The sequence below is a fragment of the Lagopus muta genome, chromosome 34, assembly GCF_023343835.1.
Source record: "Lagopus muta isolate bLagMut1 chromosome 34, bLagMut1 primary, whole genome shotgun sequence".
Lineage (NCBI taxonomy): Eukaryota > Metazoa > Chordata > Aves > Galliformes > Phasianidae > Lagopus > Lagopus muta.
In genome coordinates this window covers 171,197-196,206 of record NC_064466.1, presented here as the reverse complement: position 1 = coordinate 196,206, position 25,010 = coordinate 171,197, and the positions used below count along the sequence as shown (strand labels likewise).

At 54.4% G+C, this 25,010-nt stretch overlaps 3 protein-coding genes across 3 annotated transcripts; 1 reads left to right on the top strand and 2 right to left on the bottom strand.

Moving 5' to 3' along the window:
* Positions 1-213: 213 nt before the first annotated feature.
* Positions 214-4,237, bottom strand: CHCHD5 (coiled-coil-helix-coiled-coil-helix domain containing 5). Its single transcript, XM_048930230.1, has 4 exons — positions 4,180-4,237; positions 3,971-4,111; positions 3,089-3,240; positions 214-2,233 (listed from the first exon to the last, which is right to left on the bottom strand). Coding segments are annotated over exons 1-3 (294 nt in total). The 5' UTR covers positions 4,182-4,237; the 3' UTR covers positions 214-2,233; position 3,089.
* A 321-nt stretch (positions 4,238-4,558) lies between these two features.
* ATP13A1 (ATPase 13A1) lies at positions 4,559-21,765 on the top strand. The gene is made up of 26 exons (XM_048930115.1): positions 4,559-4,955; positions 5,598-5,687; positions 5,883-6,073; positions 6,384-6,456; positions 6,766-6,921; positions 8,727-8,796; positions 9,378-9,484; positions 10,068-10,197; positions 10,474-10,529; positions 12,045-12,171; positions 14,084-14,221; positions 14,751-14,871; positions 15,208-15,365; positions 15,742-15,917; positions 16,700-16,810; positions 17,385-17,510; positions 17,796-17,904; positions 18,092-18,291; positions 18,646-18,742; positions 19,150-19,331; positions 19,540-19,654; positions 19,915-20,111; positions 20,328-20,470; positions 20,980-21,091; positions 21,318-21,461; positions 21,655-21,765. Exons 1-26 carry the CDS (start codon positions 4,632-4,634, stop codon positions 21,763-21,765), a joined length of 3,564 nt encoding a protein of 1,187 aa, XP_048786072.1. The 5' UTR covers positions 4,559-4,631.
* A 493-nt stretch (positions 21,766-22,258) lies between these two features.
* MVB12A (multivesicular body subunit 12A) lies at positions 22,259-24,932 on the bottom strand. Its single transcript, XM_048930229.1, has 9 exons — positions 24,734-24,932; positions 24,535-24,624; positions 24,333-24,429; positions 24,129-24,255; positions 23,820-23,945; positions 22,924-23,021; positions 22,647-22,711; positions 22,520-22,570; positions 22,259-22,432 (listed from the first exon to the last, which is right to left on the bottom strand). Exons 1-9 carry the CDS (start codon positions 24,821-24,823, stop codon positions 22,370-22,372), a joined length of 807 nt encoding a protein of 268 aa, XP_048786186.1. The 5' UTR covers positions 24,824-24,932; the 3' UTR covers positions 22,259-22,369.
* Positions 24,933-25,010: the final 78 nt, after the last annotated feature.

Sequence of the window (25,010 nt, the reverse complement as noted above, 5' to 3'; positions counted from 1 at the left end):
TGGGTGAAAAATGAAAGAGGCTTTCGGGGGAGTTCCTCATTCCGGGGCGGTGCGTGATTCACCTCCAGAGTTCAGCTTGGAAAGAAAAGTGACATCAGCCAAAGCCACGGGAGGGAAACAAAAAACAAACCCGGTGCTCAACTTCGTGTTCTGAGCTCCAAAAAGGGGGAAAATGAGGCAGGGAATCATCGCGGCATCATCGTATCTAACAGATACAGAGCTCAGAACGCTTTAATTAATTATTCCTTGTTGCTCCCCAGCTGGGTGGCTGTTTTTGGTTTGGGGGGACACGCAGGGAAGCTTGGAACAGCTCAGTTTCCTTGCAGGGACACTCAATGGGGAAGGGAAAGCAGAACCGGCCCCCGCCTTGCTTAACCTGTGAACACAATCAGAGCTGAGAACAATTAAAAGCAGGGGCAATAAAACACAGGACGGAGCGATGGCCGCAGGACGGGAGCCAAGAATCAGAACCGCAGTGACAAAGAGAGCTGCACGTCCCATGTTTTCAGATGGCAGCTTCTGCTGGGTGAAAAACAGCGGAGCAACCGCTGCCTTCTTCAGGTGCTGCCCTTCAGGACGTTTCCCAAAGGTAGAAACACAGACGTGGTGGATGGGTTTGGAAATAACAGCTTCCTCCTCTGTTTTCGGGGCAGTTTCTCACCCCCTGTACGTGGCTTTGCTGCTCTGCCCTCCTTTTCCACTTGTCACAGCCAAAATGCAGAGGGAAAAGAACAGCAGAACTCCATCTCCACAACCCCCAGGTTCAGGATCAGTCGGGTCCTGCTGCCCCATGCAAGGCGCCCCGGCAGCTCAGCGGTTAATGCATTGATAAAGAAATAATGGAGCAGCTCCAGCTCTGGAGGAGACGTGATCAGGCTTCAGAGGGGGCCCACAGCACCTCAACCACAATGAAAAATGGCTTTGCTGCCACCGTGCTGACGTTTCAATGCGGTGTCAACAGCACGCAAAGCAACCTCCGCTCCCATGCAGCCCTTAATAAAGCTGTTGGGGCCGCAGACTTCGCCAACTGCGCTGCTCAGGATAAACGCGTCGCCAAAGAATCACTGGAAATAAGTTTTTCCTCCAATAGCGCTTCCCAAAACGCCTTTTGGGAGCAAAGCTGCCGTCTCCTTTTCCTCCCCACTTGGAAAGCAGAGCGCGTTTTAGCTTTTACATTTCAAACACTGCCCAGTGAAAAGGAAAAGCGTTTCCTGTGAGCGTGGATGCTCTCATCTGCTCCATCTCAAATCCCACTCGTGCTGCAGTGCGTTGAGACGATTCAGGCCGTGCTGGAAGCAGGGACAGAGCCACAGCCATCCGCTGCACCTCTCCCCAAAGGAGTTAAACTGCCTGGCTGGAGGATTGAGCTGAGTGAAGGCTGCCAACCCCGCTTGGCCTCACGCCGGGGTTGGAACGCGGATCTGTGCGACCTGGGGGTGGTATGGCAGTGGGAATGGATCCCAGCCAAGTTCCTGCTCCACGCCTCACCTTTCCCTTCAGGTACAACAACTCACGGCCTCAAGCTGCGCCAGGGGAGGCTCAGTTTGGACGTTAGGGAAAAAAAATCCCTCTTCTGAAAGAGTGGTCGGATGCTGGAATTGGAGCGGCGGGGGTCGAGAAAAAGCAGTTTGCAGAGGGCAGAATCTCTTCATCCACTCCTTGTAAAACATCCTTACAGAGTGATGGTTTATTTCCATTCATTACAGCCCAGAAATCGGGCTCTGTGTCCCCCCCCAAAGCGAGGACGCGGGCAGCAGCCCCCCACCCTCAGCAGATCTTCATTGCGTTGCTGACGGCTCAGAGTTGGAGGAGCTCTGGAGTTTGCAGTTGTTCTGCTGTGGGAAGACTCCCTCTGCTGTTCTAAAGCTGCACAAAGCCCACGGGGCTCCCAAACTGGGCAAGCTGGGAATTCCATGCTTGAGGAAACAAGGAGTCAGTTCAGCTCCAAAAGCAGCTCCTGTCAACAGTGGAAAAAGCCAGAGCTGGGTTTCAGTCTTCAGCAGCGTGTTGGCTGGTTACTTTTTATTGGGGCAAAGGCAAAACGCTGTCCTCAGAGACAAAAGGAATTCCTCAGTACAAGCTGCAGAAATAAAAGGTGGCTTTCGCTTCCGACCCAAGTGACCCACGGGTTTTTCAGAGGGGGAGCAGCGACCCAACCAAGCATTGTGATGAGAATGCAGAGTATCAAGAGTTTTCTTTTGCTTCTGACCATGAGTTTTAATTCCAGGGTTCCCTGCGAAGAAAACAACACCAATAGACAAATAAAAGACATGAAAACACCCAGGAGAGATTTTTGGTATCAGTGAGTTTAGGTTCAGTATTCCCATGCTTCCTATTTCTCTGGGAAGAGCACAGAATCACCGAATCCCACAACAGGTAAGGTTGGAGGAGACCTTAAAGATCACAGAACGTTGATTGGGTCGGATTGGAAGAGGCCCCAAAAACACACAACCACGGAACGGTTGGGTTGGAAGGGTCCTTAAAGATCAAAGAATGATGGGATCACAGCACAGTTGGGTTGGAAGGGTCCTTAAAGATCAAAGAATGATGGGATCACAGCACGGTTGGGTTGGAAGGGTCCTTAAAGATCAAAGAATGATGGGATCACAGCACGGTTGGGTTGGAAGGGTCCTTAAAGATCAAAGAATGATGGGATCACAGCACGGTTGGGTTGGAAGGACCCCAAAGCCCCCCCAGCCCCCCAGGAGGGGCTGTGTGCCCCCCACCAGCTCAGGGCCCCATCTACAGCCTCACGCACCTCCAGGGATGGGGCACCACAGCTGTAAGCCTCACCACACTCTGGATAAAGAATTTCCTCCTCATATCTACCCTAAATCTCTCCTTTTCAAGTTTAAAGCCCTTCTCCCTCATCCTACCTCTCCCTGCGCACGTAAAAAAGTTGCCTTCCTCTTGTTTCTAAGCTCCCTTCGAGCTTTGAGATTAAATTATTTAAGAACAGCTTTAAGATTACGGCTTCTTTCAGAATTCCCTTCCCGTTTATAAACCAGCTCTTCAACTTACAAAGAACCCCCAGCAGGAAAACCTGCATCTCTCAGCACATCCTGGGCTGGATTTTTGCACCTCTCACCTCACGCCGGCAGCTTCACCCTCTCGGCGCAGCGCAGGAAGGCGTTGACGTGCTCACTGCAGTTCAGCACCGACTCCTGGTTCTCCTTCAGGCATTGCTCGAAGGCCACGAAGGGCTCAGCGCAGTCCTCCCGGATCCGCTGCACGATGGGGCTGTGGGGCAGCACAGGACCCTCAGCTCAGAGACATGCAGGACCCATTTCTCCACCTTAAAGTCCCATTTCCCCTGCACAGAGCCCAAAAGGCTGCCATTCTTCCCCACTCAGAGCCCTACAGACCACATTCTTGACCCCATAGAGCCCCATAGGCCTCCATTCTCCCTCCCTCAGAGCCCCATTTCCCCACTCAGAGCCCCACAGACCACATTCTTGACCCCATAGAGCCCCATAGGCCACCATTCTCCCTCCCTCAGAGCCCCATTTCCCCACTCAGAGCCCTACAGACCACATTCTTGACCCCATAGAGCCCCATAGGCCTCCATTCTGCCTCCCTCAGAGCCCCATTTCCCCACTCAGAGCCCTACAGACCACATTTTTGACCCCACAGAGCCCCGCTTTCAACCCACAGAGCCCCACTCCTCCTGGACAGAGCCCCATTCCCCCCCATAGAGCCTCATTCCACCCCCCCCAGAGCCCCATTTTCCCCCCAGAGTTCCATTCTACCTCCATAGAGCCCCATTCCTCCCCCACAGAGCCCCATTCCTCCCCTCCATAGAGCCCCGTGTTCCCCATTGAGCCCCATTTCCCCCCCATAGAGTCCCATAGAGCCCCTAAGGCCCCATTTCCTCCCCTCTTCCCCTGTAGCCCCACAGGCCCCATTTCCCCCCCCCCCCTCAGAGCCCCAAAGGCCCCGTTTTACCCTCCCCCTCCCCACCCGCACTCACTGCGTGGCGGCGCAGCGGGACATGCTGAGGCGGAGGCTGTGACAATCCGTCTGCCACGAAGTCGGGCTGGCGGCCACGCAGCGCCCGTACTGCTCCATCTCGTTGCGGCAGTACCGCGCCGTGATCTCCAGGGCCGCCTGCCTGCGAGGCGACACCGAATGAGCGCGGCCCGGCCCGGCCCGCTTCCCCCCTCCATGTCCCCTACTCACATCGCTCCGCCGCCGCTCTGCGCATGCGCGGACCTAGCATCACCGCACTACGCATGCGCAGGCCCAGCACTACGCATGCGTGATTTTCTGCATCGCTTCAATACGCTCGCGCGAGCTCAGTACTGCGCATGCGCAAAGGCCAGCTCCGCGGCACTGCGTATGCGGAGCTTTCTGCGTCGCCGCATCACGCATGCGCAAGCACCAGCACCACGCCATCCGCTCACTACGCATGCGCAACCGCTAGCACCGCGGCACCGCGCATGCATTACTTCCCGCATCTCCTCACTGCGCGTGCGCAAAATTCCCGAGCGCCGCCGTGGCTTTCTTTAGCGCACGCGCATTCTTTGCCCCCTCCCCTCCAGCCTCACGCGCTCTCGCGTTGCCTACTGCGCAAGCGCGGCTTCTCCCTACCGGAAGCGGAAGTGCGCCGTCTGCAGGCGGTCCCTGGGAAGATGGCGGCGGCCGGCCCGGCTCCGGGCCCCGCGGACGAGCTGGTCTCGTCGGTGACGCTGTACCGCCGGCGGCCGCGGCTCCTCCACGGCACCGTGCTGCCCTTCGTGGCGGGGCTCTACCCGGCCTGGTTGTGGCTGTGGGGGCCGCGGGTGTGGGCAGCGTGGGGGGAAGCGGCGGCGGCGGAGGAGGAAGCGCAGGGCCCGGGCCCGGCTCCCCCTGAGGCCGCGCTGTTGGCGTTGGCCGCTATCGGCGTCCTTCATCTGCTGACGGCGCTCTCGGGGCTGTGGTCGGTGCACGCGCATTGCGCGCTCACGTGCGTTCGGGTGAGTTGGGAGGGGAGGGGGGGGGGGGGAGGGCAAGGCGGTGATGCTCCGAGCCTGGAGGAGCCCGAGGACGGGCGTGGGGCGGTGTGAGGGGGCGGCTGGGGGGGCCTTTGGGTCCTTGCAACCCAACCGAGCTGTGATTCTGCGGTTTGAGGGTCTTTAAGGACCCTTCCAACCCATTATGTGGCTCTGTGGTCTTTAAGGACCTTTCCAACCCATTCCATAGTTCTGTGGTCTTTAAGGACCCTTCCAACCCATTCCGTAGTTCTGTGATCTTTAAGGACCCTTCCTACCCAATCCATGGCTCTGTGATCTTCAAGGACCCTTCCAACTCAAGCTGTTCCACTCTTCTGTGTTCCATCTGTTGCTGAAGGACCACTGTTTGTTCTGCTGTAGCCCCATTTTACTGCCCCGTGTGTCCTGACCGCAGATCAAGTATTGAGTGCAGCTCCTTTGTTGGCGGGTTCCATTTTGAGGATGGATTCTCACAATCCTCACCTCAGCTCTGCAAAATAAAGCACCAAAAGACAAAGATCGCTTTGTTCTGCGTGTCTTGCTGTGATTCAGCAGGGCTTCCTTCGGCTTCTCACCGAAATCGGGGCTCTGTGATCTGCTTTGTGACGTGTCTGTGCTGTGTTTCAGGAACCCAGCCCTAAGAAAGCCACGCTGGCTAAAGTTGTGCCAACCCCCAATAACGGATCTGTAGAACTGGTGCCGCTCCACAGAGACCAGGTGAGGCAGAGATGCAGAGCTGCTGTTCCTTTGCTCCTGGCTTAACTGGTTTGGGAAACGTCAGCTGCAGTCGGTCGTTATGGGGATGTCAAAGATCAAAGGCAGAATCCTGCAGCAGTGAAGAGACAAAGAGGGGTTGGGGTTTCTGTTCTTTCTGGTACGCCTCCAGTAGTTGTTTTTGGTCTCTTTCTGCAGGATGAGGACGGGCAGGAGGCTCTCTCCTTTGAGTTTCAGAAAATCAAATACTCCTATGAGATAAACGGCAAGAAGCAGTTTCTTCCTGTGGCTTTCCCTGTGGAGCATCCGCTGTGTTATTACCAGAACGCCCGGGGCTATCAGGAGGACAAAGATATCCGAGCAGCTGAGAAGAAATATGGCACAAATAAGTAAGTTTTCCATGTGCAGATCTTTCTTTTTTGGAATGAGAGGGTAGGAAATGATCCCAAAGCGTCGGTCACCAAGCTGTGCTTTCAAATGTTTCCTCCTTGCCTTTGCTTGGCAGCTGTCAGGTTTGTCTTAAGGGCAGAGAATGGGAGATGGAAAGTAATTAAGTGCAGGGAATAATGGAAAGAAAATGGTGGGTCTCTGGGTGTTGTAGGCAGGGGCTGCGGGTGGCTCTGGGTCGGGCTTTCGTTGAGAGCACAGAACTTTTAGGTTAATGAGGGTTCAATTAGTATTAATTATTTGTTCCCCCAGGGCTGAGATGGTGGTGCCGGAATTCTTGGAGCTTTTTAAAGAAAGAGCTACAGCGCCGTTCTTCGTCTTCCAGGTAAAGCAGACAGACAGAAGGAGCTGCAGATACTTTGTTCTGCCCCAAAAGGAGAGAATTCCTCGCAGGTTTGGGGGGCAGAATCACTTCTCTTAAATCCAAAGCTGTTCTCACCCTGTGACAGTGATTTATGTCACTGCTGTGGGAGCCAGCTCCTTTCTGCCTAACGAGTTCCCGCGATCTGCTGTGGTTTTTCTCAGCTTCATGCAACCAAATGCATTCTGTTACGTGAGAAAGATGCCTGGAAATGGAAGGCTTTGGCTTTCTGAGCGAGACGAGAGCAATTTGTGTGCTGTGTTCTGCCTGCAGGTGTTCTGCGTGGGTCTGTGGTGCCTGGATGAGTATTGGTACTACAGTGTCTTCACCCTCTCCATGTTGGTGGCGTTTGAAGCTTCCCTGGTCCAGCAGCAAATGAGGAACATGTCGGAGATCCGAAAAATGGGCAACAAGCCCTACATGATCCAGGTAACCCTGGTAACGAGCATGAGCCCACAGTGTGCCCAGGTGGCCAAGAAGGGCAATGGCAGCCTGGCTTGCATCAGAAACAGCGTTGCAAGCAGGAGCAGAGAGGTGATTGTGCCCCTATATTCAGCACTGGTGAGGCTGCACCTCGAGTGCTGTGTCCAGTTTTGGGCCCCTCACTGCAAGAAAGATATTGAGGCCCTGGAACGTGTTCAAAGGAGGGAAATAAAGCTGGTGAGGGGTCTGGAGCACAGGGCTGATGAGGAGAGGCTGAAGGAGCTGGGAATGTTCAGCCTGGAGAAGAGGAGCTCAGGGCAGAGCTCACTGCTCCCTATGGCTGCCTGAAGGGAGGCTGCAGGGAGCTGGGGGTCGGCCTCTGCTCTCGTGTCATCAGGGATAGGAGCAGAGGGAACGGCTTCAAGCTACGGCAGGGGAGATTCAGGCTGGACATGAGGAAGAACTGCGGTTCAGAAAGGGTGGTCAGGCACTGGAATGGATGCACAGGGAGGTGGGGGAGGCACCGAGCCTGGGGGTGTTGAAGGAAAGGCTGGATGTTGTGTTGAGGGACGTGGTTCAGTGGGAGCTGTTGGGAATGGGGGAACGGTTGGACTGGAGGAGCTTTGAGGTCTGATCCAACCTTGGGGATTCTATGATTCTGTGTGTCCCTATGGCATCCTCATGTGTCCCTATGGCGTCCCCATGTGTCCCTATGGTTCCCCATGTGTCCCTATGGCGTCCCCATGTGTCCCTATGGTTCCCCATGTGTCCCTATGGAGTCCTATGTGTCCCTATGGTTCCCCATGTGTCCCTATGGCGTCCCCATGTGTCCCTATGAGTCCCATGTGTCCCTATGAGTCCCCATGTGTCCCTATGGCGTCCCCATGTGTCCCTATGGCGTCCCCATGTGTCCCTATGGAATCCCCATGTGTCCCTATGGAGTCCCATGTGTCCCTATGAGTCCCCATGTGTCCCTATGGCGTCCCCATGTGTCCCTATGGCATCCCTATGTGTCCCTATGTTTCCCCATGTGTCCCTATGGCGTCCTCATGTGTCCCTATGGCGTCCCCATGTGTCCCTATGGCGTCCCCATGTGTCCCTATGGCTGCCTGAAGCGAGGCTGCAGGGAGCTGGGGGTCGGCCTCTGCTCTCGTGTCATCAGGGATAGGAGCAGAGGGAACGGCTTCAAGCTACGGCAGGGGAGATTCAGGCTGGACATGAGGAAGAATTGCTGTTCGGAAAGGGTGGTCAGGCACTGGAATGGATGCACAGGGAGGTGGGGGAGGCACCGAGCCTGGGGGTGTTGAAGGAAAGGCTGGATGTTGTGTTGAGGGACGTGGTTCAGTGGGAGCTGTTGGGAATGGGGGAACGGTTGGACTGGGTGAGCTTTGAGGTCTGATCCAACCTTGGGGATTCTATGATTCTATGATTCTATGTGTCCCTATGGCATCCCCATGTGTCCCTATGGAGTCCCCATGTGTCCCTATGGCGTCCCCATGTGTCCCTATGGCAGCCCCATGTTGTTGTGTTGAGGGACGTGGTTCAGTGGGAGCTGTTGGGAATGGGTGAGCGGTTGGACTGGATGAGCTTGGAGGTCTGATCCAACCTTGGTGATTCTATGATTCTATGAACCCCAATCAGAGGGGAAATAATCACAGGCACTGAGGAATCGCTCCTGAGCAGTGCTGGAGGTTTGGACGCAGCTGTTAACAGAACTGCTGTTCCTTTTTGTCATCCTTGTCCTTTTCAGATGACGCCAGGACTTGTGAAAACGCCTTTTTATCTTTACATTTTTAATTATTTTTCTACAGGTCTACCGAAATCGGAAGTGGAGGCCCATTTCCAGCGACGAGATCATCCCAGGGGATATCGTCTCCATTGGTAATGCTTCCCATGATCCAAAGCTGTTTTAAAACTGTGTTCCTCCTGACTCGTGAAGTGACATTGAGCGAAATCACACAGTGTAAAAATACCCAAATACCGAAAAATCCATCCTGGTTTTGGGCACTTTTGAGGGCTTTGGTTCATCGGTGCCGCAGCTGAGGGGTTCTAAGAGTTGATCTCTTCTTGTTGTCTTGAAGGAAGGTAGATCTCTAGGTAAATCGTGGGGGAAGATGAAGAGTTTCCTTCCTGCTGGCAGCACCTCCCTGGGAAGGAAGGGGGGAGGAATGGCAGGGCTCTGTCTCAGCTGTGCTTCCCTTTTAAAGGCTCTTTCCCCGTCTTTGAAGCGTCAGTGGGAACGAAATGATTTGAATTGGGAACTTTTCCAGCCTCACCAAAGGCCAAATAACCTTCGGGGTTATTTGAGACACGGAGTCAAGGGATGGAGTTGGCAGCCCAGGGCTGATTCAGACCTTTAGGAGCCTTCTGTATCAGCTAAACAGAAGGAGAGCCGTTCCCTTCCAGACAGCCACGCGTCGCTTCTGCCTCTCAGCTCCTGAGTTCTGTTGTCTTCGTGGCAGGCCGATCTCCTCACGAAAACCTGGTGCCGTGTGATGTGCTGCTCCTACGCGGGAGGTGCATTGTGGACGAAGCGATGCTGACCGGAGAGTCTGTGCCGCAGATGAAGGTTTGTGTGAAACAATTCTGTTCTGTCCTGCTTGGAAAATAGAAACACTGAAGGCGTTGCAGTCAGGTGCACGTTGTCAGTCTGTCTGTGTGTGTGCTGGCGTGAGCAGCCTGGCCTGCTTGTTTTCATCTCCCTGTCAGCGATGGATGATTTCTGGTAAATGAGAACTGGAGGCCTGCTTGCTCTGGCTGCGTCTCCAGTCTTGGAGGCAGAACTACAAAGGCATGGCGTTGTCCTCCCACGCATTCCCCTGTCTGAATTCTTCTGGTTGGGTGGAGGTGGGAGGAATAAAGCGTAAAGAACTTCAAAACCCTTCTTGGTGCATCGAGGAGGGGATGTGGAGATGATAAAGGAGCGATCTCAGAGCCTCCCTCGCTGAACTCGCTGTGCTGAGAGGGAACTGCATCTCCCACACTGGGATGTCTGGCTCCAAATCCAGAGCATGTGAATTCCTGGGTTCTCCTCGGGCTGCTTTTAGCTGCAGTGAAGCTGAGGGCGCCTCACGTGGGATGCAGAAAGAGAAGAGCACTCCACGTTGACTTGTCAATAGCAGTGAACCTGAGAGCTGAGCATTGTCCTGCAGGAGCCTGTGGAGGACCTCAGCCCAGAGCACGTTTTGGACATGCAGACGGATGCCCGGCTGCACATCATATTTGGTGGAACGAAGGTGGTGCAGCACATCCCACCCCAGAAAGCCAGCACGGGACTGAAACGTACGTACCTGTGCAAATTCCCTGTGTGAGAGGGCATGAAATGCTCGTGGATTAATTAATGGGGCTCAATGCAACCTTTGGAGGCGGTTATTGAGTCGCTCTCCTCAACCTCATGCACTGCAGTAGTGAGATTGCTGTTAGTTCCTCCTCAAGTTTGACTTTATCCCCTTGCAAGCGAGAGGAACGCAAAGCTTTGAGCATAATTTCTCTATGATAAAAGGCAGTAGGCAGAAGGCAGTCAGAAGCTCACGGCCTTCAATCTTGCTCCCATTCCAGCTGTTGACAACGGATGCGTGGCGTACGCTCTGAGGACCGGCTTCAACACGTCTCAGGTAAGATGTGTGCATGCCTGCTCGCCTCTATCAGCTCCCTCGTGGTGTTCATACGGTGCTTTCAGGAGTGAGGGAGCAGTGGGGGATGGAAATGGGGGCATGGCAGTGATGTGGGTGGGAGAGGAACAAAGGCAGCGTGCGAAAGGAGCGGGGTGGTGCGGGAGCGTGGGAGCCAGGTTTTAGGGTTCAGGCTTTGTATCGAAATTTAAGCTCCACGTATTTTGTGGTTATGGTCAGAAAAGGGTAATTGGAGCACGTTCACAAGGGCTGCAGTTGCCAACGTCAGGTTTTCCTTTTGGAAGTCGATAGAAAACATAAGGATCCTTAAAAGCAATCACAGAATTGTAGGGGTTGGAAGGGACCTCTGGAGATCATCGAGTCATAGAATCATAGAATCATAGAATCACTAAGGTTGGAAAAGACCTAAAAGATCACCCAGTCCAACCGTTCCCCCATTCCCAACAGCTCCCACTGAACCACGTCCCTCAACGCAACATCCAGCCTTTCCTTGAACACCCCCAGGGTCGGTGATTCCACCACCTCCCTGGGCATCCATTCCAGTGCCTGACCACCCTTTCTGAACAGCAATTCTTCCTCATGTCCAGCCTGAATCTCCCCTGGCGTAGCTTGAAACCATTCCCTCTGCTCCTATCCCTGATGACACGAGAGAAGAGGCCGACCCCCAGCTCACTACAACCTCCCTTCAGGAAGTTACAGACAGCAATGAGGTCTCCCCTGAGCCTCCTCTTCTCCTGGCTGAACATTCCCAGCTCCTTCAGCCTCTCCTCACCATCCCTGTGTTCCAGACCCCTCACCAGCTTCGTTGCCCTTCTTTGAACACGTTCCAGGGCCTCAATATCTTTCTTGCAGTGAGGGGCCCAAAACTGGACACAGCACTCGAGGTGCAGCCTCACCAGTGCTGAATACAGGGGCACAATCACCTCTCTGCTCCTGCTGGCAGCGCTGTTTCTGATGCAAGCCAGGATGCCATTGGCCTTCTTGGCCACCTGGGCACACTGTCGGCTCATGTTCAGCCCAGCATCCATCCATACCCCCAGGTCCATTTCCTCTACGCCGTCCTCCAGCCACACCGCCCCAAGCCTGCAGCGTTGCCTGGGGTTGTTGCGGCCGAAGTGCAGGACCCAGCATTTGGCCTTGTTGAAACTCATCCCATTGGCTCCAGCCCAGCTCTCCAGCCTGTCCAGATCCCTCTGTAGGGCCTCGCTACCCCCAGGCAGATCCACGCTTCCAGCCAATTTGGTGTCATCTGCGAATTTACTGAGGGTACTGAGGGAGTCCAACCCCCAGCCAATGGTGAAGAGGGACTGAAGAACGGGTTTGGTGTTTTGACAGATCAGTGGGGTGGGGGACTGAAGGTTGCTGGTTCTTTGGAGGGTTACAGAGCTGGGAGCAAAACAGCGGAGTGTGATTGTAAAACTGGGTTTTGTACACGTTTCTAACAAAGCAGTGCATGCTGCAGAGCTGGCTTCTTGCACTGAAGGCTGTTCTCCTCAGGGGAAGCTGCTACGTACAATCCTCTTTGGGGTGAAGAGAGTGACAGCCAATAACTTAGAGACCTTCATTTTCATCCTCTTCCTGCTGGTCTTCGCCGTCGCTGCCGCGTCGTACGTCTGGATCGAAGGTGAGCTGCTTCCTTGCCTCCTCACAGGACCTGGCCCAGAGCTGTGGGAAGGATAGGTGTAATTTCTGAGAGTGTAGCTGGGTTGGGCTGCTCCGGTTTTCAGGGTACTGAGATGATGAGGGGGCTGGAGCAGCTCCCCTATGAGGACAGGCTGAGGGAGTTGGGCTTTGTTCAGCCTGGAGAAGAGAAGGCTGCGGGGTGACCTCATGGCAGCCTATCAATACCTGAAGGGAACCTACAGCCAGGAGGGGAGTAAACTCTTCTAAAGGGCTGACAACAGCAGGACGAGGGGAAATGGATCCGAGTTGAAGGAGGGAAGATTGAGGTTGGATGTTAGGGGGAAGTTCTTTACTAGGAGAGTGGTTGGGCCCTGAAACGGGCTGCCCAGGGAGGTTGTGGATGCCCCGTCCTTGGACGTGTTTAAGGCCAGGTTGGACGGGGTCCTGGGCAACCTGATCTGAATGGTGTATTTGGTGTAATTTGGTGGTGCAGAGTCCGGTTGGAGGCCTGTAACTAGCGGTGTTCCTCAGGGGTCTGTGCTGGGTCCGGTCTTGTTCAGCATCTTCATCAATGACCTTGATGAGGGGATAATGGCCACCCTCAGCAAGTTTGTGATGATACAAAGTTGGGAGGATTGGCTGAAGGCCGTGCTGCCATTCAGCAAGACCTGGATAGGCTGGAGAGCTGGGCAAAAAAAAACCGGATGAGGTTTAACAAAAGCAAGTGTAGAGTCTTGCATGTGGGGAGGAATAATTGCATGCACCAGTACAGGTTGGGGATGAGCTGCTGGAGGGGAGCTGTGCACAGAGAGACCTGGGTGTCCTGGTGGATGACAGGTTGCCATGAGCCAGCAGTGTGCCCTTGTGGCCAAAAGGCCAATGGCGTCCTGGGCTGCATTGCACAGAGCGTGGCCAGCAGGTCAAAGGAGGTGATCCTCCCCCTCTGCTCTGCCCTGGTAAGACCTCATCTGCAGCACTGCGTCCAGTTCTGGGCTGCCCAGTACAAAAAAGACAGGGAGCTCTTGGAAAGAGTCCAGTGGAGGGCCACCAAGATGGTGAAGGGCCTGGAGCATCTCTGCTATGGAGAAAGGCTGAGTGAACTGGGTCTGTTCAGCATGGAGAAAAGGAGACTGAGAGGGGAGCTGATCCAGGTCTGTAAATATCTGAGGTGTGGGGGGCAGAATGGCGAGGATGGACTGTTTTCAGTGGGGAGTGGAGACAGGACGAGGGGAAACGGCCAGAAACTGCAGCATAGGAAGTTCTGCACCAATGTGCGCAAGAACTTCTTTACAGTGAGGGTGACGGAGCACTGGAACAGGCTGCAGGGAGGTGGGGGAGTCTATGGGTCCCAACGTGTCTCTATGGATCCCAACGTGTCTCTATGGGTCCCAACGTGTCTCTATGGATCCCAACGTGTCTCTATGGGTCCCAATGTGTCTCTATGGATCCCAACGTGTCTCTATGGATCCCAATGTGTCTCTATGGGTCCCAATGTGTCTCTATGGGTCCCACTGTTCACTGGAACAGGCTGCCCAGGGAGGTGGTGGAGTCTCCTTCTCTGCAGATGTTCCAGACCTGCCTGGATGCCGAGCTGTGCGCCCTGCTGTAGGGAACTGCTTTGGCAGGGGGTTGGACTCGATGATCTCGGGAGGTCCCTTCCAACCCCTACAATTCTGTGATTCTGTGAATGTGGATGTTTGGTGGCCCTGCCAGGCAGGGGGGTTGGAACTACATGATCCTTGGGGTCCCTTCCAACCCGGGTGATTCTGTGATTCTGTGATTCTGTATGGCCTACACTGCATTCTGGTTGCTTTTCTCGGCCTCCCACAGCTCCTCCTAAGTAGGTGTGCTTCTCTGGGGCGCTGCCCTTCGTTCTGTGGGGCAGGAGGCACAGGACTTCTCTCACCCCACAGGCACCAAGGATCCCAGCAGGAATCGCTACAAGCTCTTCCTCGAGTGCACATTGATACTGACGTCCGTTGTTCCACCTGAGCTTCCCATCGAGCTCTCCCTGGCCGTCAACACCTCCCTCATCGCTTTGGCCAAACTCTGTGAGTACCAAACAGAAGGCAGAAACAAAATGCTGGCTGCTTCTGCCTTAGGAAGGTCTTTCCAAGCCCTCCCAGCTGTGTGATTCTGCGATTGATTCGTACATCTGGAACTGTGGGGGATGTTGGTGGGTGTGAAATTGCTGTCAGCTCCTCCATTTCTGCACTGCGGTGGTATCTGATGCGATGTTTGGAGCTGGTGGGTGGGAAAAGGGCTTGCTTCAACCCCAAAGGGGAGAACCGAGGGTTTGTGCTTTCAAGGGGGTCCAAAAAGAGCCAAACCAAAGTGCTGACATGAATGCCCGCGTGCTCAGCAGCTTCCTATGTGTGCAGGAGGAAATTCACCATCTTCATCACCGTGGGACGGCTTTGCTGCCAAATTGGCTTTAAAACACCACAGAAATTCAGAGCGGGGAGCTCACTGACTCCGAGCACCGCATTGATACCTTTTGCCTCGCGTTGAAAAGCCGCTGAGCTCTCCCTGCTTTGCACCAGCCGACCTGTAACAGAATTTCCCTCTTCTCCCTCTGAGATGTGTACTGCACAGAGCCCTTCCGCATCCCCTTTGCGGGCAAAGTGGAGGTTTGCTGCTTTGACAAAACCGGCACGTTGACCAGCGACCACCTGGTGGTGAGAGGAGTGGCCGGGCTCAGGTGGGTGCCTGAATTGAATCCTTCTGGTTTCCTTGTTTGTTTCAGCAGCGCTCGGAGCACAGAGATCTCTCAGCCCCTTTATTGCGTGGCTGTTTACATGTGTTAATTCAGGCTCCTTTTTTGGAGTGCTCTGCTCGGATCTGTTCTGGAGAAGCGGCTGAGATGATGGGCATTACACAGCTGGGCTTCCCACACCTTGCCATGAGTAGCTCTGCTGTTTGCCATCACAGAATATGAATTCTAGGGGGGAAGAATAGGCTGGGAAAAATCCCCAAATCTGTTTCAGAGCATCGGAACGGGGCTGTTAACACAGCCTTCTTCTTTGTTGTGCCGCAGGGAGGGGAAGGAAGTGATGCCCGTCTCTGACATCCCTATAGAAACCCACCGAGCCATCGCTACGTGCCACTCGCTCGTGCAGTTGGATGATGGGACGTTGGTGGGGGATCCGTTGGAGAAGGCGATGCTGACGGCGGTGGACTGGACCCTGACCAAAGGTAAAAAAAACAACCTTTATGCCTTTGTTCAGGGAGGATGGATGGCTGTTTTTTGCCAGATCTGAGCATAGAATTACCGGATCTGCGGCCATTTCCCACACCTCACGCTGACGTCTTGCAAATAGTGAATTCCGGGGCGCATTTGGGGCAGCAGATCCTCATGCTGCAGATTTAGGGGACAGTGAATAGCAAAAATCCACTCTCAGGGCTGTGGGTATTCCCACTCTGGGTGGTGCCTTTAGTTCTGATAGTTCTCCATGCATTGGGGGTGGGATTCGCATTGCAGCAATGGAATCGTGACCGGGACCCGAAGGGGAGGGATGTTGCTTCTGCTATTGAGAAACCTTTCAGGATTTCCTGATCTCTTTGTTTCCAGATGAGAAAGTTTTCTCCAGAAGTATTAAAACTCAGGGACTGAAAATTCACCAGCGCTTTCATTTTGCCAGTGCCCTGAAAAGAATGTCTGTCTTGGCGTCGTACGAGAAGATCGGCGCCGCTGATCTCTGTTACATTGCAGCTGTGAAAGGGGCCCCGGAGACGCTGCACAAAATGGTGAGCGCAGCTCTCCAGGACGCCGAGGGCCTTCTGTGGCACGTGGGCTTCATATCTCGCTTTCAACCCACCGAGTCTGGAAACTGGATGTGGTGGGATTGAGGGGTTTTTGTCCTGGAAGCCGGATTTGGGATGTAGAGAGTTTGTCCTGGAACCTGGGTGTGGGGATTTTGTCCCAGAACCCGGATTCGGGACGTGGAGATTTTTGGAGAGGCAAGACAGAAGGATCTTGTCTTTGAACCATGATAGAGGGTATGGGGATTTTACCCTAATAACTGGATGTGGGACAGAGGGATTCTGTCCTGGAACCTGGATGCAGGATGTGGGGATTTTACCCTAATAGCTGGATGTGGGACAGAGGGATTCTGTCCTGGAACCTGGATGCAGGATGTGGGGATTTTGTCCTAGGACCTGGATGTGGGACAGAGGGATTCTGTCCTGGAACCTGAGCTTGGGATGAGGGGATTTTGTCCTGAAACCCAGTCATAGGATGTGGGAATTTTACCCTAGAAGCTGGATTCAGGACGTGGGGATTTTGTCTTTGTGAAGAACGTGCCTTGAACCCAAAGCCCACTGGAGGAGAGGGGGAATTCCAGCCTAACCCCAGTGCAGTGTGGGGATTCTGCCCTCTGCTTATACCCCATGCCTTCTGCTGGCACAAGTGGTTCCTCCACTTTTGCTCTTGTTTGAACAGGACCCCTCCCCTCACCATATTTAATACTGGAACATTCTACATCTTCATGACGGCGTTAATGTGACTTTTCCCCCCCCATTTTCTCCAGTTATCTCAGTGCCCAAGCAATTACCACGCTGTGCACACTGAAATCTCACACGAGGGGGCACGAGTGCTGGCCCTGGGCTACAAGGAACTGGGGCACCTCACTCACCAGCAGGTATGCTTTCTTTTTCAGCCTTCAGATTAAAAAAAAAGAATGGAGCTTAAATCCTTCGGTCTCTTAAAGCAAAAGAGAGATGGCGTGAGCTTGGTTGTAGAAGAGTGGGGGGGATCTTTGGATGCCCAAAGCTGTGATAACTGCGTTGCTGTTTATAATTTGGACCTTCTGGGAAGAGCACGGCCTCAGTGAGGTGCTCCCAGTTTTATCTTCACCAAGCAATACTTCTGCTTTCCTGTCTGTAAAGCAGCAGCTCTTCCCTCGTGGAAGCCCAGCGCTGAACTTCTTACCTGCAAACCTCCTGTTAGATGGGGATGAGAATGCACAACGCTTTTCAGGGCCATCTCTTCAGCTTTATCTCCAAGAGGTCTTCCCTGTAGAGCAGCTGGGGATGAGCTGGGGCTGCTCTGTGCTTCTCAGAGCACAATTTTTCTCCCAACTGATGCTTTCATCGCAAAGAAGCACCCACCAGCAGACAAGACAGCAAAGCATCGGGCGGTGCTCCAGTTTTCACCAGATCAATCACAAAATCAATCACAGAATCAAAGGGTTTTCCCCCATTTTGCTGTGGCAGGTGCGAGAGATGAAGCGTGAAGCTCTGGAGTGTGACCTTCGCTTTGCTGGCTTCATTGTGGTTTCCTGCCCTCTCAAAACGGACTCCAGATCCGTCATCAGGGAGATCCAGAACGCGTCGCACCACGTAAGCATCGCAGGCAGCGACATCCTGGCCTCGCTGGCAGCTCGGGATGTGGAATTTTGGTGCCTTTGGAGTGAAGGCAAAGGGTTTCCCATGATGAAGGCAGGGAAGCAGCGTGGATGTGGTGTTATTTTTGCAATGGGATTTGCTGTGGCCTGGAGAAAAAGCCTTTCTTGAAGGTGCCTCACTGAGCTACACCTCATAGGGAACATCTCCAACATCCCTGCTGGGCAGAACTCTTCTCAGTGCCCACAGAAATGTCACTGACCTCTTGTACTTTCCCCTCAGGTAGTGATGATAACAGGAGACAACCCTCTGACCGCCTGCCACGTGGCCAGGGAGCTGCACTTCCTCCAGAGGGAACACACGCTCATTCTGCAGCCTCCTGCCAGCAAAGGTGACTGATTTCGTGCAGCAGTGGCTTCAGCAGCCAAATCCCTCCTGGAGCACTGCAGTCCCATACTACGAGCACGGCTGCTTGATGCCGATAACGAAAAGGGCTTGTCTGCTTTCCAGAGTCCCAGATAACCCTCTGTCCTGTGTCCCTCTCCGCGTTGGGATACGATGAGAGCTTCTCCTTGCAGATTCCACCTGGCAGTGGCAGTCCATCGACGGTGCCATCGTGTTCCCCATTTTGCCCACCTCCCTGCGGGAGCTGACGCAGCGCTACGACCTCTGCGTGACAGGGGAAGGTCTCTCTCACCTGAAGGCTCTGAACAGACAGCAGCTGCTGCGGCTCATCCCGCACATCCAAGTGTTTGCCAGAGTGGTGCCGAAGCAGAAGGTGAGAGATGTTGATAAAACCCAAATTTTGCTGGTTTGCCCGTGGGGATCATCTGGTGGGTAGCAGCAGCAGCAGCGTCGCTCATGATTAATGCTAAAGCTGTTATCAGCCAACGAGCAAAACCTCTCACGCTATTCCGAGCCAGCTGGCAGCAAGAAACAGAGCTCAGGATGTGGGCTGTCATTATCCTGAAGGCACTGGGCCCATTTAGCTCCTAAAATTAAGACCTAGGGTGAACCTTTTGGAGCGTGGCTTGGAAGGCAATGAGTTTCCACCACACAGCAGCGCTCAGCCAAGGCGCATCGTCCAGCTCAGCTGCTCTGCCAATTCTCACCACACAGTTCTTTTGGGCAGGAGTTTGTGATCACTACTTTGAAGAGCCTGGGCTACGTCACGCTGATGTGCGGGGATGGGACCAACGACGTCGGAGCTCTGAAACACGCGGATGTGGGTGAGTGCACTGCAGGACGCCCATGTGAGCGCCACTGAGTTTGGTGGCAGTTCCTAAACACAAAATCGATGTTAATTTCTCTTGTTTTGGGGTTGGAATTGATCTGACCAACATCGTTCAGGGGCAGAAAGCGAGATAAAGAAGGATCTCTGTGCTGGTGGAATACCTGCTGTGCACGTACAAGCAAGCAGTGGGATTTGGCTGCAAACACATCTTTATGGAAGGGAGATTCTTCCTAAGTCTCCCTTCTCCCTTTTCTCTTTTCAAAGCTTTTTTATTTCAACCAGTGTGAGAGGCCTGCAGTCACTCCATAACTGGCTGCACGCGTAGATCACCATCAGGATTCCCATTTGCCAGCAAAGGAAGCGCAGCATTCCACCCCACAGATCATGTTTTGCTTATTTCAGGAGTGGCTCTGCTGGCCAACGCTCCTGAGAGACTGCCTGAGAGGAAGAAAAGGCCTCGGGATGGTCCCAGTGAGTTCAGGCCCGCTGCAGCGCCGCTGGGGAGCGGGACGGTGAAGCCCACGTCGCGTGGTGCCAAGCACAGAGTCATGTCCCAGCGAGAGGAGCAGCTGGCCGTGCAGAGGGTCGGTAATGAGATGTCAAAAATCCCACTAATGCTTTTCTTTCCTTCTTGGTGTGCTGCTGGGGATGGAGAAAAGCAGCTCCTTGCTTTACTGGAGAGATCCTAAAGCTGTGCTGTGAGCACAGGGACTTCTCTTTGGCTTGGAAGAAGGAAGAGGGGAGGGCAGTGCTGTGAAGGTGTACAATGTGCCTTTCTCTTCTGCCCTGCAGGAGCGGATCAGTCAGGTGCTGAAGGATTTGGAGGAGGACCGCGTGCCGGTGGTGAAGCTGGGTGATGCCAGCATCGCGGCCCCCTTCACCTCCAAGCTCTCCTCCATCCAGTGCAGTAAGTGCAGGCGGGAGCTGAGTGCGTGGTGCGGATCTCCGCGTGTCCCCATTCCACCAGTGGGATCGAGGAATAAGGGGAGGGGAAGTGTGGGGCGGTGAGAAGCGCTCCCAAACTGACAGCTTTGCCTGTTTGCGTGGTGGCGGGGTCTTTCCGTGCTGATCCTTCCCCCTGTACTGATTCAGAAGAGGGCTGAGGCACAAAGCTCCCTCCCCAGAGCTCTTCTGTTCCGCTTCCAACCTCTTCCTCTTCCTCCTCAGTCTGCCACGTGATCAAGCAAGGTCGCTGCACGCTCGTGACGACGCTCCAGATGTTCAAGATCCTCGCCCTGAACGCCCTGATCCTGGCCTACAGCCAGAGCGTCCTCTACTTGGAAGGGGTGAAGTTCAGTGACTTCCAGGCCACCCTGCAGGGGCTGCTGCTGGCTGGCTGCTTCCTTTTCATCTCCAGGTCAAAGGTACGGGGAAGGCAGCGTGTTGGGACAGCACCCGGTCCGTGTTTCTTGTATCAGGACTACTGCAAGAGTGCCTCTCTCCAAAATGAAGCTTGTTTTAATTAACAAACAAACCCAGAGTGGGGGAAAGCTGCACAGAGAGGTCTGAAACTCTGTAGGTTCTGAAACTCTGTAGGTTCTGAAACTCTGTAGCCAACCCTGCTTGCTTTCTGCTCCCAGCCTTTGAAGACTCTGTCCAAGGAGCGCCCGCTGCCGAACATCTTCAATCTCTACACGGTGCTGACGGTGCTGCTGCAGTTCCTGGTGCATTTCCTCAGCCTCGTTTACCTGTACCGCGGTGCCCAGGTGCGCAGTGGTTCCAAGTAAGTGTCCCTTCCTCCAGCACAGGAGCAGCTCCTCCTAGAGCCGTTGTTAGCAAAGTATTCCCAAAGGCCTCTTAAGGTCATCAGCCATCGCCTCACGTCCCCATGAGCCACATCTGAGCTGTTCTCAAAGGAGGAGAGTGGAGAAAGCCAGCATGTGCTGCTCTTTCTCTGGGAAAAAAAAACACCAAAAAACCCACCAACGGAGGCACTGCTGGAAAGCCTTTTTAAAAAAAAAACCTATTTTTTCCACTTGATTTTTGATGTGTGGTCAAGAGTTCCCTACGTTAGCAGGAGGGGTTGGACAGACGACCAGCAGTTCCTCCCAACCCTTCCAGTGCTGCCATTCCCATGAGCTGTGCTTGCAGCAGGGTGCTATGAAAGCAGAGCGCTGTTGCCCGTCTGAGTTTGTGTGTAATACCAAATAAATTGGGGGTTGGGGAGGAGGGGAGTTTGGGGGGAAGCTTTGCTTGTGGTGATCCCACTCTGCAGCTCTGCTCTTTTCTTAGACGGGAAGAGTTTGTGGATCTGTACAAGGAGTTTGAGCCCAGCCTGGTGAACAGCACCGTGTACATCATGTCCATGGCGATGCAGATGGCCACGTTTGCTATCAACTACAAGGCAAGCCACGCTTCGCTCACATCCAGAGGAGCAATTGTGCCACTGAAACAAAGCACTGCTCTTCTCTGATCGCAACCTACGGGTTGCTCGGTGCTCTGCAGAAGAAAGCTCCCGCTTTCGGTTCGCGTTGGATCAAGCTGTGTGCCCCACGCTCCTCCTTATCCCCTAACCTGAAATGTCCGAGCACAGCAGCACCTGCTGACAGTTCCTCCCCGCTGCGTTTTAGGGTCATCCCTTCATGGAGAGCCTGCAGGAGAACAAACCGCTGCTGTGGAGCATCATCCTCTCAGGGTTGGCCATCGTGGGGCTGCTCACGGGTTCGTCGCCTGAATTCAACGAACAGTTTGGGCTGGTGGAAATCCCTACTGAGGTGAGCGTGTGGTGCTTCGCTGTGCTCCCCCTGCAGCCCGTCCTCACACCGTTAAGGCTCTCACAGCCAGCAGAAAGTAGCTTTAAGTAGAGCATTCAGAGTAGCAGCAGTTGCAGAGGTTCACCGCTCAGCACCTTTTAGGTTTTGTGCAATGGAGGGAGGACTGATGCTCACTGTTGCATTTGTTTCCCAGTTCAAGATCATTATCACGGAGGTGCTGCTGGCCGACTTCTTCCTTGCTTTGTTGGCGGACCGCATCCTTCAGTTCCTACTGGGGAGAGCAAAACTCAAAGTGCCTTCGTGAACACAGCGCCAGGGCCCTGCTGGGGGGCACCCCAAAAATCATCCCTATGATTTGAGAGCAGCTCTTGAGCTCCGGGGAGAGTTTCCTCCCATCTCACGTGGAAATCACCTCTGTGAAATGACTTTTTGGTGTTCCCAGGACGCAGCGCCCGGTGGGAGTTTTGTACTGCCCCGCTCCAGGAGACGTTTACAGAATTTGGTAACTAAAAAGTCAAGCCTGAAGTATTTTGAAATGTGGCTGGGACTTCCTTTGTGATATTTTTAATGGGGAGTATACATAGGAGGGAGGATGAGGCTCAAAGGTGACACCCAGAAACACTAAAATGCAGCAGGAGTTGACGTTCAGAGCAGAGCTGTAGTGTTGTCAAAGCACAGGAGGAGAAACACTGTCATAAACACACCCATACAGCCCCATAAGCTTCAAACCACAGAAGCAACAGCACCAGGAACTCCTCTATCGCAGCCGCGCGTCCCGAAAACATTACGAAAATACTTTGGCAGGCGATGAGAGAAACGCCTTTATTGTCGTCCCTCAGCACTTCCTGTAATTGGATCTTAATTAGGGAGGGGGTCAGTGCTTCACGTCCTCATGGCACTGAGTGCTGTCAGCAAATGGAGGGAGGGAGGCGAGCGGCCGCCGTCCGTTCCACTACAAAGGTGTAGTTGTACTGGAAACGAGCAGAGAAAAAGGGTGGGATTTGGGCAGTTCAGAGCGTTGCCATCACTCACCCCAAGAGAAGGAGGTGTTTAATTACCTCTTTCTCAATGTCAGCGAGCGATTTGACAGTCAGGTCAGTGAGAATGGCCTGAAACGAAATGGGTTTCTAGTTGTGAGGTGGGATGGGGAATAACAGAACGGCAGCAGCTGGAAGGAACACTCACATTGCTGTCGGATTTGGGGCTGCGCTCGAATTTGGGGTGTAGTGTGAAAGGGACTCCATCCATCGCTGGAAAGAGAAGGGGCAGAGATTTTAATAGCAACAAAGGAGCCACTCTGAAATGCAGCGCTGCGTTGAGCAGGTGAGGGCTTTCAGGAAAGGAGAAAGAAGGCTCACTAAGAGAAAGCTCTACAATCTGTGTTCCAGTGTTTAAAAGGAACAGAACTCCTTCAGCAGGGGAAGTTGCTTTGTGCAGCTTTATGGTACAGAGGAACGGGTACCTGAGAGGTTGTAGATGCTGGAGCCGTCATCAGTTGAGTTGTGCAGTGTGAAGGAAGCACGCCTGGAGGCAGAGCGAGCCACGGGCTTCTCTGGTGACCTATGGAATTAATATCATGGAATGACAGATCCACAGGGGCTGAAGGGACCTTTGGAGCTCCCCCAGTCTGACTTCCCCTAAAGCAGTTCCCTATCCCTGCAGCACAGTGCCCAGGGTCACATCCAGGTAGGTCCAAATCTCTCTGTGGAAGGACACCCCACCACCTCTGTGGGTAGCTGTGCCAAGGCTCTGCCACTCACACAGCACAGAACTTCTCTTTCCTGCTCAGATGGAAATCCCTCATCTCCGCTTTGTGTCCCCTGTCTTGTCACTAGGGACCACCAAATGCAGCCCAGCCCCATCCTGCTGCCCCCCACCCTCTCAGATCCCTCTCAGCCTTCTCCTCCCCAGCTGCACAGCCCCAGGCCTCTCAGCTTGTCCCCACCAGGAGGTGCTCCAGGCCCCCAGCATCTCCGCAGCCTCTGCTGGGCTCAGTTCCCCATCAGCCCTGACCTGGGGAGCCCAGCACTGGGCCCAATGCTCCAAGTCAGCCTCCCCAGTGCAGAGCACCCAGCTGGCCACGCTTTGGGCAAAGCATCCCAGGGTTCTGTTGGCCTTCTTGGCCACCAAGACCCCCCATGTCCTTCCCCACAGAGCTCTTTTCCCATCAGCTCAGTCCCAATTCAGACCAATGCTTACAGCTGTTTTTCCCCAGGTGTCCCTCATTTGGACACTGCTCATTTAGTCAGCACACAGCTGACCCTCATTAACAGGTAATGAGCCACAAAGCCTTAACACCATGTAGCAGCAGGACCTGCTCCCAGCTCCAGATAGGAGATGAGGTCAATGTATACGTACTGCTGTTCAGAGTCAGCCAAGGAGAGCTGCTTCAGCCCCAGGCTGACTGTCCTGGGCTTGGGGACAGGAGGGCTGCATTTGGGAAGAGCTCCTTTCTTACACCAGATGGCAAAGCTACCGATTTCCCTATAGGAAGAAAAAAAAATGGTTAAAAGCAACAAAAATGGGGAAATGGAACATTTTGGAACAGAAAAAAGGGTGAGAACGCAGGAAGAAGGGGGGAATAGAGCCAAATGGTGGCAGGCAGCCCATTATTTGTGCATTTACTTTGTGTTTTGGGGGACTGGGGGGTTTGGTTTCTTCCTTTACCCGATCTTCATGTACTGTGGCACAGCTCTGCTCTTCCCACTCAGTTTGATGTCAAACACGGCCGTCTCAGCAGCCACACGGGGCTGCAACCTCACATAGAGCCTCTTCTTACGGGATGCACCGGAACCTGGGGGACGAAACAGGAGCCCACAAATGAAGACGGAGCTCCGCCAAACCCCACAGCTTCCTCCCAAAAGCACTTACGAGGCTCCGGGAACTCGGGGGCGCGGCTGTAGCCCGTGGGCTGCGGACTTCGGTCGCTCAGCACCAGGACATCGGTCACCACAGAGCCAGCCGAGCCCTGCGGGGGCCCAGAGCTCAGGAGGGGCCGCGGGATCGGGCCCAGAGCACAGGAGGGACCCCTGGATCCGCCCCACCGCCCGATTTTGCCCCATTTTCACCGTACCGGAGCTGCGGTGCTCACACACAGGTACCCGCCCTTGTGCCCGAAGCCTTTGCCCAGGTTGGCCGCGCTGCCCTCGACGCTGGTGGCGATCTGTGGGGTGCGCATAGGGTGAGGGCCGGGCCGCATTGGAGCTTCCCCTCGAATTGCAGCCTCACCCTCGTCTTGCAGCCTCCCGTCGGGCCGCGGCTTCCCATCGTACCACGCTCCAGCCCGCTGGAGCCGCCTCGGGTCCCGCCGCCCAGCCCACACCGCTCAGCGGAGCAGCTTCCTCCTCCGCCGCCGCCATCATGGCCGCCTCCTCGCTGAGGTAAAAAGGGGCGGAGCGTCACCGCGGCGCTCCTCGCTCTGCTACTGGCTGGCGCAGAGCGCGGAACGAAATGATTGGAGGCCGCGTTTCGAGCGACGCGCGGAGCGACCAACGAAAAGCGTTGCGTTGAACGCCCTCCCCCAACGCTTTCAAACGCGGAAGCGGGAAG